The 16,770-nt window shown below is 48.0% G+C and overlaps 5 protein-coding genes across 5 annotated transcripts; 4 read left to right on the top strand and 1 right to left on the bottom strand.

The window, feature by feature from the left end:
* Nucleotides 1–790: 790 nt before the first annotated feature.
* On the bottom strand, nt 791–2,287 carry P175DRAFT_0430811 (homoserine acetyltransferase family protein; the record flags this gene model as incomplete). The annotated part of the gene is made up of 6 exons (XM_040893446.1): nt 791–918; nt 984–1,063; nt 1,115–1,262; nt 1,326–1,435; nt 1,494–1,989; nt 2,143–2,287. The coding sequence occupies 6 exons, from the start codon at nt 2,285–2,287 to the stop codon at nt 791–793; spliced, it is 1,107 nt and encodes a 368-aa protein (XP_040754321.1).
* Nucleotides 2,288–3,173: 886 nt separating this feature from the next.
* On the top strand, nt 3,174–4,372 carry P175DRAFT_0474580 (flavin reductase family protein). Its single transcript, XM_040895210.1, has 2 exons — nt 3,174–3,259; nt 3,315–4,372. Exon 2 carries the CDS (start codon nt 3,401–3,403, stop codon nt 4,202–4,204), a length of 804 nt encoding a protein of 267 aa, XP_040754320.1. The 5' UTR covers nt 3,174–3,259; nt 3,315–3,400; the 3' UTR covers nt 4,205–4,372.
* A 1,249-nt stretch (nt 4,373–5,621) lies between these two features.
* Nucleotides 5,622–9,314, top strand: P175DRAFT_0491336 (putative C6 transcription factor; the record flags this gene model as incomplete). Its single annotated transcript, XM_040895832.1, has 8 exons — nt 5,622–5,737; nt 5,841–5,890; nt 5,965–6,291; nt 6,354–6,445; nt 6,496–6,544; nt 6,649–7,647; nt 7,702–7,802; nt 7,860–9,314. 8 exons carry the CDS (start codon nt 5,622–5,624, stop codon nt 9,312–9,314), a joined length of 3,189 nt encoding a protein of 1,062 aa, XP_040754319.1.
* Nucleotides 9,315–9,989: 675 nt separating this feature from the next.
* P175DRAFT_0491335 (uncharacterized protein) lies at nt 9,990–12,251 on the top strand (the record flags this gene model as incomplete). Its single annotated transcript, XM_040895831.1, has 1 exon — nt 9,990–12,251. One exon carries the CDS (start codon nt 9,990–9,992, stop codon nt 12,249–12,251), a length of 2,262 nt encoding a protein of 753 aa, XP_040754318.1.
* A 1,351-nt stretch (nt 12,252–13,602) lies between these two features.
* On the top strand, nt 13,603–15,701 carry P175DRAFT_0514909 (multicopper oxidase; the record flags this gene model as incomplete). Its single annotated transcript, XM_040898827.1, has 3 exons — nt 13,603–13,849; nt 13,928–14,402; nt 14,450–15,701. The coding sequence occupies 3 exons, from the start codon at nt 13,603–13,605 to the stop codon at nt 15,552–15,554; spliced, it is 1,827 nt and encodes a 608-aa protein (XP_040754317.1). The 3' UTR covers nt 15,555–15,701.
* Between the last annotated feature and the right edge of the window lie 1,069 nt (nt 15,702–16,770).

The raw sequence follows: 16,770 nt of genomic DNA, 5'->3' as shown, positions 1-16,770 counted from the left end.
TTTCAGACTAATTGATGATTTTGAGGAGCCGTAGGTGTATTAGAGGGCAAGTGTATTCACAGGAGAACTGCTACTTACCTTCACTCCAAGAAACCTCGCTATCCGTAATTAAGTTGAAGAAAAACAGCTTTTCGTTTTCCTTTCTATTCCGTTTCACCCCTTCGATTCACACGACAATTTCATATTGTCAAATAAAGTATCTTTACCAGCTTATCACTTTACCACTGAATAAAGAGCTTTTGAAATTTCACTGTAGGTGCACGGAGTACATTCCACAGTAACTGGGTTGCTAGTATAGTACTCTGTAATTAACCTTTCTATATAAGGGAGTCCACATTTGCCCACTCGTTGGGTATATCTCCCCAGTTATACAATAGTTGCCTCTGCCACCACCCGGTTTCGACTCTCACTGTATGCAGACAATCCTGGTTAAGGATTCGATTTCTTCCTACAGTGGTTCGTCGATGTTGTAGGTGCGAAGAAGGAAAATAGATGCAGAAATGCACTTCCAGAATGCTGGATTAACAACCAAAGACGCGTGATGATAAGGAAAAAGCCTTACACATGTACTGGAAACAAACCAGACCTCTTATAAGGAGGTGTAGAGAGCGTTGTCTGAACAGTTGGTGGCTACTTAGTGGGTAATTATATTCTGTAACATATGTGCATACCCTATGGGGGTTCAAATGCTGAGAAAAAATTAGATAGTATTCGTCCTTCTGAAAGCTCTCTGTGGTTTGATATGACGCAATAATAAACCTTTGTCTCCCAGCTGATTCTCGTACTCATGCTAATTCATATGTTTGCTAGGGTCAATATCCGAGACGGTCAAGAGAGAGTTTTCCTGGAAGAATTTGGACATAAGGTCATCAAGCCATTTCACATCGTCTTTGCTGTCTCCAGGACCGCCAGCCCAATCTGTGATACGCGTGTTAGCTCTGGGGGAACTAGTTATGATATGATGATGATCGTGGAGTACTTACGGCCCCAAATAGAGGGAAAGACGTCGAGGGTGCCGACTCCTGGGCTCATGCACTTCACTTCATACTCAGAATCTTCTGGTCTAATCCGAGAGTGTCAGCTTATGTGCTTTGAATACCGAAGTACAGCTTACGGGAAATAAAGATCGGTTTTCGAGGGCAGCACCAAGATCTTGGCTTTGATCGCGGCCATCGCTTTCTCGAAATTGCCGTTGTATGGCTCTTGTTTACTCACGTCTCCGCTTTGCCATGTTTGCATCATCACCAGAAGATTGGCAGGGTCTATAAAAAAGGAGGTGAGTTGGTATCCAAGGCTAAGCACATCGGCTGACGGGGTAAATTTACCTTTTGACAGCGCCCATTTCTCCCAGAAATTCTGCATGAAGTCTTCGAGACCTTTAAACCCCAACACGGACTCATACAACTTCTCCCGATAAAATGTCTGAGAGAACCCCCTAGCTCGAAGTGTTAGAATGAGCAACAGAATGGCAAGCAAAACGGCCTAGCTCTTACCAACCGGCATAACCTCTCCCGAACGCCTTCAACCCACACTCCTTCTCTTTGTCGGTCCAAGTCCGCACCGTCTGCCCTGCTTCGAGAATACCAATCTCGCCAAAGCCAGCTGAGGGAATTCCCTTGACTGCTAACAAAGCACTCTTAATGCCTTCCAAGAACACCTGGTTATGTAGAGACGTCCTTGCCGAGCCACAAAACGGTACAGCCAAATCCATGAAATCGGGATACTGCGTCACCCACTGGAAAGCCTGTGCCGCCCCCATCGACCATCCAACAACGGCACGAAGGTGCTGGATCCCAAAGTGCTCGGTAACCAGCTTGTGCTGGGCCCGAACGTTATCATAGAAGGAGCATCTGGGGAACGGCCCTTCAACGGGATAATTGGACGGCGAAGTCGATTGCCCGTTTCCAAACAACGCAGTGACGATAATGAAGTACCTTTTAGGGTCGAGCGTTTTGTCCTCCCCGATTAACCAGAAGTTATCCGCAAGCGCTTGGATCCCAAGTCCGTCAGCATCCCTGGCAACATGATAGAATAGGATAGAAGAATAACTTATCATGTTCTATCCCAAAAAAAAAAAAAAAACAAAAAAAACAAAACAAAAAAACAAAACAAAAAAGGAGGGGAAAAAGAAGAGTGACCTACATCCGGAAAACCACGACGGATACACAATGGCAGGCAATTTCGGATCCCCAAACGTCTTGTACGCAATATGAGCGTCGATGAGCTTCTCGCTGCTCTGGAGCTCCCAGTCCCCAAGCTTGAAAACCTCGTAATCCGGCTGGGCCATTTCGATCTCCCTTGAATGTCTTTTGCTCTGAGTCTAGTGAAAGCAGAATGTCAGTGGTATCCGGCCTGCTTTATATAGATCATCTGCTTCATACTTGAACTAGAATCCCCAAGTCTCCGAGGGATTTATAGATTGATAATTATCGAACGAATCGCTTAGTGAAATGCCAATGCCTAGTACGGAGTAATCTGTTCTCTAATCCTATCTCCGGGACGTCGCGCAACGGCCCGGAGACTTAGTCGGAGGGTTAGTTTGAATAACTACTAGTTAGTAGTTAGTATCCCAAGGCTGACAAATGATTGATCTCTTCAAAACGAAGCCAAAGGGGTATGTTAGTTAGTTTGATTTATAATAATCCTCTAACTAATGGAGCTGTAGCAATTTATAACATTTACGCGTGGAGTTGCTGCTCAGGATGCTTATCGAGGGAGAAAGAGCTGTGGAAGTCCAGGTATCTGGCGATGATATGGATACGTCGTGATTGCGCCAATTGAGGGGTTAGTTGCACTGGCCTCCAAGCGAGCTACAGCCCTTAAACTACCTAGATACCTAATCGAATGTAGTTGCGACGTCGAAGGCGAGAAAAGGCCGCTCTTTTCTTCGTCATATTTTTATCATAGTAATACGAAAAAGAAAGGAGAGCTGATTCTCTCTGACCCATATCCCGAGGCACTGCGGGGTTTCTTTGGAGGGGGAAGCAACTGATCGGGCCGGGAGTCGGTAGTGGGGTTGTATTTCCACTGATTTTTCCTGCTTATATTTCCACGGATGTGCGCGAAGCAAGCAGCAAAAAGGCCGTGGAATTACAGTACAGTTCCCTCCATTGAGCCCGACTTATCAGAGGGGAATCCGAGCTCCGCATCTGGGTTTTATTAATAATGTAGAAGATACAAAGACTCAAGTTGACATGCATTGCATTTCCCTAGGATTAGCAGTTTCGCGCACTTCTCGCACACTTCCACTGCACTTACTGTAAGTCTCTGAACAGACAAGGTCAAGATGGACCAAATGCTGATTTGCGCGCCAGTAGTAGCACAGACCGACCACTTCCTTTATCGAGTACGCCATCTTCCCAGCCTGCATTTCTCCCCGCCATCGCGCCTGAAATCCAGTATGATCAACGCATCCGCGCACTTCAAGGTTAGGGAGGACTTTGAGAACGTGCAGGCAGCGCGACCGGCCTGGAACCACGATGCCGAGCCCACGTATTTCAAGCCCCCCAAGCCGGACTGGAAGGAAGGGGATGGCGGAAACGATGGCGGAGAAAGCCTGAAGAAGAACCACATTGAGATTGACCCCTATGAAGAAGGGCGGCCGATATCGTCCAACTATAAGCTGCTCATTTCTGGGATTGCGCCTCGTCCTATCGCCTTGATCAGTACTCGGTCCAAGGACGGGAAAACTGCGAACCTGGCGCCGTTTAGCTACGCCCAGGTGGTCAACCATGACCCGCCTCTTTTTGTGGTGGGGTTTTCTGGATCGCTTGAGAAGGCCAAGGACAGTCTGAAGAACCTCGTGGAGACGGGGGAGTGTGTTGTCAATATTATCTCTGAGCATTTTGTCGAGGCCGCCAATGCTACTGCCATCAATGCGCCGTATGGTGTTTCCGAGTGGGAGATTTCCGGACTGCACCAGGCGCCTAGCTCTGTCGTTCAGGCAGCCCGCGTCAAGGAGTCGATTTTGTCAATTGAGGGGAAGCTGGTGGAGACGAAGGAGTTTGAAAGTAGAGCCACGCCGGGAAAGAAGACTGGGTGTTTAGCGATCATCGAGGGTGTTCGGTTCTGGGCACGAGAAGACGCCATTAACGAGGAGAAAAGCGTGATCGATTTGAAGGTTCTGAAACCGATTAGTCGTCTGGGGGGCATCGCGTATGGACGGACGACCGATGTGATTGAGCTCCCCAGGCCCAATTTCTAGACCCGTTTTGACTTTTTAGACCCAGCATAGCTTGGCGAGAGGTGTAATAGATAGTACATAGAAAGGATTGCTGATCTATCTTCAATTTAGTGCTAGATGGATTCATGAACTAGAAAAAACAAATGAGATATTTACTCCAATAAAAGCTTGTTGTATGGGAAGGTTTCCAAGGAGAACCCTGTACGGAGTAGGCGGCTTCATATCTATCTAGCCCGCTAGAGTCCTGTAATTCCAGCTTTCCCCTCGGACTTGGCCCGACCATAAATTGCAATACCTGGGTTTAGTGTGCGTTTGGAGCTGGAGAAGGACCGAAGTTGCAAAGGAAGATGTCGATCCAGACAGGTGTTATCCTGCTCTCAACTACTATTAACTACCTAAGCTCGTGGCGAGAAGAATATAATATTGGATTGGATACAGCGCGAGTCACATGGAGATGATTAACTATAGTTAGTGGAGCTGGGGGTGATAGTCTGGGGATTGTTAATTTGTTCCTTTTTTTGGTTCATTATTATTATTATTATTATTGACAGTCTCAATTTCTTTTTCTCTTGTATGGGACTATATTTAAATAACAGAGGAGTCTGTATTAGTATTTTGTGGGGGGACATAGAATGAGGTGGTTCTCAATATTCATCATCATTCTCACGATCAAGGGATCTCAATTAGAAAGAAAAGAAAATAAATAGAAAAACTAGGCGGTCAAACTAGACTGTCTATACTTATTATTCTATCTATTGATTCTTCTTCTTCTTCTTCTTCTTCTTCTTCTTCTTCCATCCTGTTTTCATCATCCTTCCTCATCTTTCCAGCCTCCTTGGTTCTCCGTTGGCATCTTCTTTGTCTTTGCTTCTCCTCCTCCTCATCAGAACTTCTGCCTAAATCTGGGGATAATAGCACTATCATACTATTGATCCCAATCATAGGACCTCGTCTCCAACTTCCCCAGATAAAAGAAAGAAGGGGAAAAATTATCATAGCTCAAATCCCCCCCCCCAATCAAACTACCGCCGTCGCCGCCCACTTGGACTTTTTTTTCGCACTCTGCTTCGGTAGTCTTCTGGACTCTGATCCCTTCAAATCTCATAATCATAATTATAATAATCCCGATGGTACCTAAGTCCTATAACCTACTCACTAGGTAGAAGGTATTATTATCCTCCGTCCGCGGCTTCTCACCGTTCTCCGCGTGGGATATCAAATCCACTCACTCCCAACGCCCATGGACGTTTTGTCTGACCCGTTTCTACCGTCGAGACACTTCCCCCGTTACGTTTTCCTTCGTCCTTTAATTCCTCCTATCGTGGTTTCCTTTGCTTAAATTATTTGCCTTGGCACGATATTCTTCGAAATCTTCGACAAAAGTTTAGACCGTTCAGATGCCTAATGTGTGGTGACTACGGGTGATATCTTGCTCGCGATGAGCCATCCTTCTCCCCAGAAGAACGGCGGTAGTCATGTTCCCCCGCCGCGACAGATTCGTTTCGTCTCCACCGATGGACAGCCTCAGACAAAGCGACGACGTGTGAACGCTGCGTGAGTACTTTCCGTCCCGAGGCTTATTCGCAAGTTGGTGCCTTTTTTTTTTTTTTTTTTTTTTTGCGATGACTGATTCAATGCCTTGGGCGCCTTCGTGTAGGTGCCGCACTTGTCGCAAACGCAAGATACGATGCTCGGGCGAGCAACCAGGTAAGAAGGAGTTCTCTCTCTCTCTCTTGGGCAAGTATGTGCAGCAAGCTTATATCTTCGTTATTCTCAACTAGTTTGCAAAACCTGCTCCGACTACAATCATGTATGTTTGGGGTATAGTGAACCTACAACCCTTGCCCGAGCGCCATCCGAAACTATTTCCCGCACCCCGTCGACTCCGGTTCAACCCACTCGAAACGAATCGACTGCCCCCCGCGGGGCCCCAAAGGCTGAATGTCGCTCACCAGACTTGCTCCAGCGTCCCCCAATACCACAGAATGAGAAATTCGCTCAGTCCCCCGAGGCGCCCAAGGTTTTGGATTTGAAGGGCCTGGCAAAGGATTCCGTCGTGCGGACCCGAGAGTCTGAACAACAAGTCGCTGGGGAAAGTCCGGAAAGCAGTATGTTGTGCAAAAATCTGGTTTCTCATGGTGTTGGACCCTGCTGATTTTGCCTCTGTTAGATCGCACTTCCCTAAGCTCCGGTGGTCGTACATATGTTCCCTATTTTAGATATTTCGGGCCTACGGCCATTGTTCCTGGCTTCAAACAGATGGTTGGTTACTTTCTGCGCGACTAGCTTATATGTGCTAACCCAGCGCATAGGTTGTCCAGGTACGAGGTTCGCGGAAGAGTAATGCGTCGCTATCATCAGGTTCGTATTCTTCACCTTCTCTCCTTGTTCGTGGAATACTGTCGAAGATCTTCTGTTCCGATATTATCTCGTTCGATTGACTGACTTGGAGTTTCTATCTTTAGATTCAATGTCTCCTTTACGGAGCCCTAAATGCCCTAGTGCGGGAGCAAATAATCTCAATTCGATTGCTGATACTAACGATAATTGGGACGCCAACACTATTCCGTTCTATGACCGGGATGACTCGTTACCTGTCAGTAACCTAGTCACTCATCTTTGTGACTTATTTTTTGTCCACCTAGGCTGTAGCTTTCCATTCCTGCGGCGCGAGCGGTTCCTCCGTGATTTAAAGGAAAAGAAAGTCGACACCATGCTAGTCGATGCTGTCTGCGCGCTTTCCGCGAGGTTCTCCTCTCATCCTCTCTTGAGTCCTCCTCAAGCTACGCTAATCGATGACTCAGAACCCCAGCTAGATCTGAAGAAGTCTGATCGCGGTCAACCCTTTGCCCACCGAGCAATTAGTGCTCTTGTTGACTCTCTATCTTGTCCCACACTCTCTGTCGTTCAAGCCTGTTTGTTGCTGGCCTACGAGGAATTCGGTTCTAATCATGACAGTGGCTTGTGGATGTATTTAGGCATTTCCATTCGTATGGCCCAGGATCTCGGCATGCAGAAGCTACAGGGATTGGAATATTGCTATGGTCGGACTGGAGTGACGCCAAGCGCGGTTGTGACGGGACAGGCATCGAAGCTAAGGGAGGACCAGTATGATGAGCCTCTAACCAACTCCAGTTCGACAAAGGAATCACAAGAGGTGGAAGACCGACGTGCCTGGGAGCGGGAGAGAGTAGACGCATTTTGGAGCATATTTTTCCTCGATCGAGTGATTTCGTCCGGAACTGGACGACCTGTGACTCTGCGCGATGAGGACATAGAACTTCGTTTCCCTTTACAGTCAGAATCACGACTTCTCAACGGCTGGCCAGCGCCATTTCCACCGCTAATCCGCATCATCCACTTGTATGGGAGAGTTACGGATCTTATCAACGGGATACAGGATGTCAACCATGTTACTCCAGAGACTTTGAAAAGACTTGCTGGAATGGAAAGTGATTTGACAGGTACGGCCTGTTGCTTTTTTATCTCCTTTGTGTTCTGACCATGCGTTCATACAGGCATTTATCAACGGCTATCCCCCAAGCTTCACTTTAATGCAGCAAACTTCCAAGCCTACGTCAAAGCCAAGGAAGGAACGAATTTTATCCTCCTTCATTTTGTAAGACCTAGCCAGGTTCTATTCCGACCCCTACTGCTTGATGCTTATTATTTCCAGTGGTTTCATACCGTCATTGTACTCTTACATCAACCTACTTTACTCAATTCTTTCGGAGGAACAATTCAGCATCTATACCCGAATAGCAGAGAACTTTCGATGTCTTCCGCCAAAACCATCGCGGATATCCTGTCCTTCTCTGAACTGGTAGATGGCAAGAGCTTTATCGGCAACCCATTCACTAGCCAGCCAATGTATATAGCCGCATGCGCCTTTCTTATGGAGAGCGCTTACTACTCGTCCCCCTCGTCGCGATCCGGTTCCCCGCCAAGCCAGCCGCTGCTAGCCAACCAAACAAGTGGTTTCGTTATGCCCAGCATGGATTCCTCGAATGGATCTGACCGTAAGCCTACCGCCAAGCATATTCTTCTTGCGTCTGCCGCAAAGGAAAACTACCAAAGGTGTTACAAGGCTTTAAAAGCTATCGAGACCTATTGGGAGGGCAGCAAGTATATTCTGACGGTCTTAGACCAGAAGGCAAAAGGAATCGTTGACCCACTGTTATACACCGAGGAAGAGATGGAAGGGGCGGCAGAGATACCTGTGGTGCAACCTTTGCCCGGGCCTAACTGGCGACAAACGAATGCACCGAGCGGTCCGACAAATGCCACGGAAGGGCCACTAACCGGGGCTTATCCTTCAGTAGACAGTAGACGGTCACCAAGGATAGATCCAAGCCAAGGTAAGATATCAATCTTAACACCCCCGTCCATGGCACGTCGATTTAATGCTATTGTAGCTATTGGCTGGGCCCTTACCAATGCTACGAATTCATCGCAGCCAAATCTCAGTCTCTTATATCAGATGCCTGCTACCCCAGCTGGGCCTATTTCCGATAAATCGACATACCCGTCTCAGTATAGTCATAGCTACGCCCACTTGCCGGTCCAGTCAGGAGTTGGGCAAAACTCGGGGTCCTACCCTCGAGAAATGGAGTCATCTGGTGCCTCCAATTTAGGTCGAAACTCTTCTATCGTGCATGGCCCCGAGAGGTTCTCGCCACTAAATGCCCCCGGTCGAGTTTCCACCTCCGATGCAGGCCTCCTCCTGGGGCTGAATGCGCCTTATCCTAATGCCACCTCTCGACCTTCGAATTCCCAACCATCCTATAATCCGAATATCCTATCCCCATCCTCCGGTCTTGACACTCAAGCAGCGTCATATAATTACAATATGCCCTCCGCAGGTGACCGCCAAGTTGGTGGTAGTCACCTCGCATCGCGACCTCCAGATCTTCACATGAATCCACCGATGGGTGATATGCTGATTGAAAGCCAAGACATTGATATGTCCTCCCTTCAAGAGCAAGATCAACTTCCTTTTGCCTTTAATGGGGAGATCCTCCCTTGGCTAGAATACCTCCCTCAAGATGTTCTCAGCTTCTTCGCTGGTGATCACCAAAGCTATCCTCCACTAATGAGTCACGATGATGGAGCTCCTCGGCCCCCTTCATAAGAACTCGATATTCCCCTGACGCACCCTTTCAGCCTCCACGTACTTATGTCCAGCATGCCTACTTTGCTATCATTTATAATTTCTGGTGTCTTCCGGCAGTTGGGCCTTTCTACTTCGACTCACATAGAGCGGGCTCCGGGTCTCTTTTCTCCAGCGGTTTGTACATCCATTTTTCAGTCTTCATAAAGCGTCGAGTCGATATGCACTTTAGCGTTGTCATCGTATTTTTGTCCTTTCCTCTACCTATATCCGCTGGTCTGTCTTTCATGTGCGATGAAAAGTCTACAGCCTTTTATGTGATGCCTGCCTTTATGGATGTCCCATCTGCATACATACCCATGTCGATATGATGAAAGAAAAAAAGGTTAATTATTCCTGGATATTCATCTGTCCTTGATGGCAACAATATATAACTATATAATAACTATATAATAACTACATTTATACTTCCCGAAGCTTGGCTGGTCACATGTTTGGTTGCCCGGCACGACAGGGCGGTGAGGAAACCCCAACAAAGTACCAACGGCCTATCGCGAGCTTCGATAGTTATTGTTCGAGGGGGATAACATAGCCCTTGATATTTTTAATTTCTGCCTTCTAGCCTTCTGCTAGGCGTTTTCTGGTAAACTTATGCTGCTAGAAGCCCAGGCTTTCGATCATACGAATGACACAAGAATGTTCGAAACAGGGGTCCCCACAAATGACTTTGGAATCCCTCCCGACACACTGCCGCCATCACTACTCTCGCAAAAGCTCTTGCAGCACAACGAAGGCATCTTGAATGAGACATCGGCACAGGACAGCGGGTACAACTCTTCAGGGTCCTCCGTTCACCAATCCCCCCGCGATCCGATGGGCGGCGATATGGATGGCGGAGGGTTTATACACCGACGATCAAGAGCCTCCAGCCATACTTCGATTTCCTCGATGCCTGCATCCGTGCTTACAAACCTACCGGACGTGGTGAAACCAATGAATACACGAGGGATGCACGATTATACTTATCAGCCCTGGGATGATCACAGCCCAAGCAAAATGGAAGCACACGTGCGTTCGATTCATGCCCTCGGGCAGCGCGAAGGAACATTTCGAAAACCGAGCTCGGTGAGAGCAATGCAGATGCATACTGAGGATGAAGGGGATGATGACTACCTGACTCCGCCTAAACGTCGAGGTGGACAGCGCATCTCCGATGTGTCTATTCGCTCTGTGGGCTCTTCGCCGCTGAAACGGTCCCCGTTTTACTCGCCTACTGGAGCGGCGGGGAAACCCAAGGTGAAGAAGGAATATCCGCTTGTTTTACTGCACTGTACTTTGCTCCCGCCGTCACTTCCTATTCCTGGATTTTCCGGGTATCGGGATCAGAAGACTCTAAGAGAGATTCTTCCGCCCGTGTACTGGAAACGGTGGAAGTTGCTGGAGGAGAAGATCGGATCGGGTGTACTCCGGGATCGCGGTGTGCTTATCTCACATCCAGAGGATATGTACGATTTGCTGGAGGAGCGACTACTCGAGAGTCTTGAGCTGCAGCGTCCGCGACTCGACCACGGCCACTTTATTGGCCACGATGAGACGGAGTCAGACGGAGAAGACCGTATGACCAAGGATGACAGCGGAACCGAAGATGAAGGGGAAAAATGCCTCGATTGCGGCGGCCGCGTGGTTCGACACGAAATGACCAGGAAATGGGAAATCAAGGTCTTCGCAGCCAATGGGCTGATGAGGGCTGGCGCGTGGGCTGCAGCCTGGAAAGAGATGGAGAAGGTGGACGTGGAGGTTGGTCTCTGGCTTCCGTCTGATGTCAGAGCAGAGTTGGAACGGCGACTGATGGAGAACGACTCGTCACATATGGACAATTGCCTCTCAGTTCCGTTGCTGCAGGAACCAGAGGATGTTACCCTGAGCCGCTCCGTACGTGCACACTCGCCATCTCCTCTTCTAAGAGAGCAGCATGTTTCGCATGTCACTCGAAGTCGTGAGAGATCTCTCTCCTTGTCGTCCACTGTGATTAAATCTCCAAAAGACCATGAGGCGACTACTTACTCTCCGAAGCCGTCAGAAGAGATCGCTTTACAGACGCTACTAATAAACTACATCCGCGTGCTAGCAAGCGACCGACGTAATGTTGCTATTGCAATTCTCAGTGTTCTTGTGGTCTTCAGTGCACTGAATTTCAAACCTGGCGCCACAACGTCGCACTTGAGACCATTCCCCCTGGATATATTGGAGGATGCTCCTTCCCCTTCGATGGTTTCACTAGACCAGCATCCACCCCCAGCTTGGGTCAACCCTACAAGCTCCGCTATCCAGTCTGTCACCCAGTCTGAGATGGTGGAGAGCATTATAACTACCTCTATTCCTGAAATACTGTCAAGTTCAGAAGTCTGGCCAACGGGTTCAACCTCTGAAACTCGTGCGGTTGGGACTGAGGAACCATCACCAACTTCAAGTGAAATCCTTGTTGCTGGAAGCGAGTCTGCTTCTGTGGAAGAGTCTGAACAACCTATAGAAAACGAGGTTCTTGCGGCTGAGCGGGAATGTGTTGCTTCTGGAAATCCATTGCCTCCAGCTGACGACACCCTTACCGATGAGAATGATTCCACTGCTCCGGATGAGCCATTACCTACAGAGACTGAACAATGTATAGAAAGCGACGTGCTTGCTACTGAGACGGAATGTGTTGCTTCTGGAAATCCATTACCTGCAGCTGACGACACCCTTACCGACGGGAATGATTCCACTGCTCCACGTGAACCATTCCCTACGGAGACTGAACCCGTTGTTGTGGAAAGCGAACCGGCCGTCCGTGAGCAGCCTGTACAACCTGCAGAGGCTACTGAAAGGGAGCTAGTTCACTGCCCAGCATTTTCCATAATCAACGGCGACCCTGTGGACGACGAACCATTACGCGAAGATCACGAACGACATGAATTGTAACCTAGCTAGGATTGATTTACGACTGATATGAGGATGATCTTTCTTTCCTTTCTTTCTTTTCTTTTCTTTTCTTTTTTTTTTTTTTAGATGCGGGTGTTGTTGTGCATTGGGAATTGCTTTTCTTCATTTAGCTCCCTAATTTTCATCTCTTCTTAAGCCAGTGTGTGGTAGTTATATATATGGTATATAAATCAAAACCTTTTCTCTCCATTTACGGCTCTAAGCACGGTGATCTTGAGATGTACCGAAATTTCATGCTTCTATTCCTGGAACCGGCCAGGATTTGGGTTGTCGTTCGGACTCCGAGCTTATTCCTTCTCCCTCCTTCAACTATCGGCGCCGCCGTCCCTCATATCCTATCCTATCGCACAGCCTTTTTAATCCGACTTTCTGACTAGATCTTGTGTGTTTTTTTTTTTTTTTTTTTTTTTTTTTTTTTTTTCTCGGGCCTTTTGCCGGAGTCTACGGCGTACTTGACCGGACATTCAGTTCAATATTTGCCAAGCGTGAGGTTTTTGCCATCCCTTCCTAGGCTTCAAGAAGGTAAAAGATAGCTTCATCGCGTGGTCTGACAAGCTACAGCCTGGGCTGACTCTGGATTTTTGAGGCGCACATATAGGATAGGGGCCGGGCCAATAATTCTTTGCATCGACTGCCTACGGAGAGCACTCACTTAGATACTCCTCTACGCGCTTCCTTCGATGTTTTTTTTTTTTTTTTTTTTTTTTTTTTTTTTTTTTGCTGGCGACGCATATTACATGCGTAATAACAACATCTGTCGTTGGCGTAGTAGGGAGGTGTTCTTTCTTGGATAAGTCGCTTAGTTGGTCTAGACAGACGAGAAGCCTGACTGACGCCGTGTGCTTTCCAAGGCCGAACCCAAATCATTGTTTGTTCTCTATATTTTCCCGTTCATGTAGGTAGAAGATAACATAACATAACATACCTACAAGTTAGAATTCGCCAATCGCGTTTGCTGCTTCTCTTTCCGCACCATCATGGTGGTGGCTCTTTCCGCACCACGATGGTGGAGATCTCCCAGGTTGTAATCATGGGCTGGGCCATTCACAACAAATCTTGACCCCTGCGAGGGAACCAAAGAGACCTACCTAAGCATCAGCTCAGCTTCGGTTAGGGTTCCCCCATAAGCAGGAGAGAGGGGGGCTTAAGGATTATGAATCCAGAAGGCTCAATGATTCGATTGAATGTCATTTTTGTCCCCTTGTGGAAGTCCAGGTGACAGACTATCGATAAATAGTTCGATTCTCTGGTGTTTTTGGCCGTCTTCATCAGGTAGCCGTGGCCCTCCCCCCCTTTTCTATTCTGTTCCTCTCTGCCTCGCGTTTTGACCATGATGGGGGCGTATAGCGGCTTGGGCCTGCTTGCTTTCTTTTGCTTTGCACAATGGGCCTCGTGTCGAGTCGTTCGGTTTCACTTGACCCTCACATGGGAGGATCGAGAGGTCGCGGGTGTTGTTCGCAAGGTTATTCTATCGAATGGGCAATTTCCTGGTCCTACGCTTCGATTGAAGCAATATGACGATGTTGAATTCCTCGTGACCAATGCCATGCCGTTTGCGACGACAGTTCACTTTCATGGTAGACTCTCCAGCTGAATTTGACATGGGAACTTCTTGTTAACTTGTTTTCTTTCTTTTCTTTTCTCCTGTTGTCTAGGTATTGCTCAGCTAGGCACGCCGTGGTCGGATGGCGTTCCAGGTCTTTCGCAAGATCTTATCCAACCGGGTGGTTGGTTTCTGTATGAATGGACGGCAGCGGATTACGGGTCGTACGCGTATCATTCTCATAGCCGGGCCCAGTTGATTGATGGTCTCTACGGCGCGATATATGTCGAACCCGATAAGTCGGTAGAGAAGCCGTTCGCTTTGATCACAACGGATCCTCTGGAACTTGCGGCAATGGTCAAGGCGGAAGCTCGGACCCAGCCCCTTCTGGTTTCAGATTGGCGGTTTTTAATATCTGAGACTATTTTACGGGCAGAAGAGGAGTCCGGATGTGAAGACCTATGCTCAAATGCTGTGTTGATCAATGGGAAAGGCTCCGCATGGTGTCTCCCCCAGGAGAGGATTGACTCCCTCGCTACCTTTGGGCAGAGGATCCTTCTTGGAAATTATACCTTGACTGATCTGGGGTAGGCAGATCTTCTATTCGGTCGCGGGCCAGAGCTGACAGTGCTAGATGTTTCCCTCCGGTGGATGCCATCCTCGGCACGTTTCCTCGCAATCCTAGCGTGCTACCGAAGGGATTCGTCGAAGGGTGTACCCCTGGTAACGGACCCACGGAGATTATAGAGGCAAATCCCCTTCTCGGCTATATTAGTTTCGATGTGATCAGTATGGCTGGTGCCGCGATAATTATGTTCTCTATTGATGAACATCCGATGTATATTTATGCAATCGATGGACGGTATGTCGAGCCTATTCGGGTTGAAGCTGTTGAAATCCCTACAGGAGCCCGATACTCGGTGCTCGTCAAACTAGATCAACTTGCTGGGAACTATACAATCCGTGCGGCAAATACCGGAGTCAATCAGGTTATCAACGGAACGGGAATCATGTCGTATACATCGCGTGCGGTGGCTCGAAAGAAATCATCCCGAGCGTACATCACCGAGGTTGGCAATGGAACGTCGCCGGACGTGGTCTTTTTGAACGAGTCCCTCGTCGTTCCGTTCCCTGTAGAACTCCCCGCCACAACAGTTGACCAAACAGTCATCTTGAATATCGATCACTACCACGCTTCATACCGCTGGTCTCTGGGGAACTCGAGTTACTCGCTTCGGTATGAGACCCTTGAACCTGCGTTATTTAACCGCAGCACTATCCCCTACGAAAACCACGTCACCACTCTCAACGGCACATGGATCGATATCGTTTTCAACCTGACATCCGGAAATCAGCCCCCTCACCCAATGCACAAACACTCAAACAAGTACTTTGTGATCGGGTCCGGTAATACACCGTTCACTTATTCCTCCGTCGCAGAGGCAATGGAAGTGATCCCGGAGAACTTCAATTTCGACCATCCCCAGATGCGAGACACGTTCTCCACTATGGCCGCAGAGGGCCCATTGGGCACCTGGTTAGCAGTACGATACCACGTCATCAACCCGGGTCCCTTTTTGCTTCATTGCCATCTGGAAATGCATCTGAGTGGGGGGATGGCAATTGCGCTGCTCGATGGGGTTGATGCGTGGCCGACTGTGCCCCCGAAATACCAGTTGTCTGTCAGTAAACACTTGAGGAATCGTTCCGAAGTACGCTCAGATGGCTTTGATCCCTAAGAACATTTCGTATAAGTTGAAGATGATGTCCATTGGATGTACAGTACATACATGTCAAACTTTGGACATCGCTAGGATCCGCTTCAACGCGTTCCTTCCATCTCTGAATAACAGATTACTAGCGACCGATTCTAACAAAGACGAGAGGGTACAGAGTACGGAGTAGGGAAGTACGGAGGAGGTGGCATCGATATTGAAAGCGGGTCACGCTACCCACAAGTCACCTGGCCGCGTGGAAATTGAAAAAACCGCTAGTATGTAAAATAAATATATAAATAGCAGTAAATGCTTTGAATTTTGCTTTGAATTTCACCTTCTTTCCCTCCTGACTTCTGAAGATGGTTTTTTTCTATAGGATGATCTCTTTCAATCAAATTGAAAGTAAATTTAATGACCAGTAAAAGGGATGTTATTATAAATAGATATTAAGTTAGTACTGTAGTTAGAAGTATCTGTATTACTGTATGTATCGATAGACGGTAAAGGTAATGAAAGATAAATACAGGCGTAACTTGCGCACGGACTGTGGTGCACGGGCCAGGTTCCACCCGCCTTATGGCCTGAGGCAGACTAGTGCCCAACTAGTACTACTACTTACTTTCTATTGCAACCACGCAGTTATCTCAAGCTATTGCTTCCCCTTTTCAGATGGCCGACAACAGCACCCCGGATTACAAAAGTCTCTTCTGCCTGTTCATGGAATTATGCGCTATTCCCACGACTCTCCTCTCCTGATCGTTGAGAGTCGAAACACCATCTCTCTCGACTGCCAGGACAATACCTCTTCCCGCCGGCAAATACTGAATCGCGGCCGCTAGGTGACCAAGGCGCGCCCGGAGTCAGCCCCCTTTTCTAGATCTAGCAATCAAAGATCAGACGGCAAGGCAATTTGCGGCCACTCGTCGATTGTGTTTTAACCCAACACGATTGGAGTATTAGACCGACTACCCAACACAACGTTACTATCGACACGATGGATGCAGAAATGATCAGGTCTTGGGTTATATATGGTTGACGGCTGGCTTGCAACCACTTCGAAATAGGATTATGTTCTATATCCATACCAATACAAGCCTTTCTACCACTCTAGATGTTCGTTTTCAGTGGTTGATCCCAGCTATCCTTATCCACGGAGCGCATTGCTACCATGATGACATGATCATCATGACTTTGGGCTCAAGCTCTTTTAAAACTAGCTGCGGGATCTTTGAGATTT

Source organism: Aspergillus ochraceoroseus (genome assembly GCF_002846915.1).
Source record: "Aspergillus ochraceoroseus IBT 24754 chromosome Unknown P175scaffold_2, whole genome shotgun sequence".
Lineage (NCBI taxonomy): Eukaryota > Fungi > Ascomycota > Eurotiomycetes > Eurotiales > Aspergillaceae > Aspergillus > Aspergillus ochraceoroseus.
The sequence above is the reverse complement of the archived record's forward strand: the minus strand, read 5'-3'. Positions and strand labels throughout refer to the sequence as shown.

Coding starts and splice junctions, on each gene's coding strand:
- P175DRAFT_0474580 (XM_040895210.1), top strand. CDS start 3,401: ATGATCAACGCATCCGCGCACTTCAAGGTTAGGGAGGACTTTGAGAAC.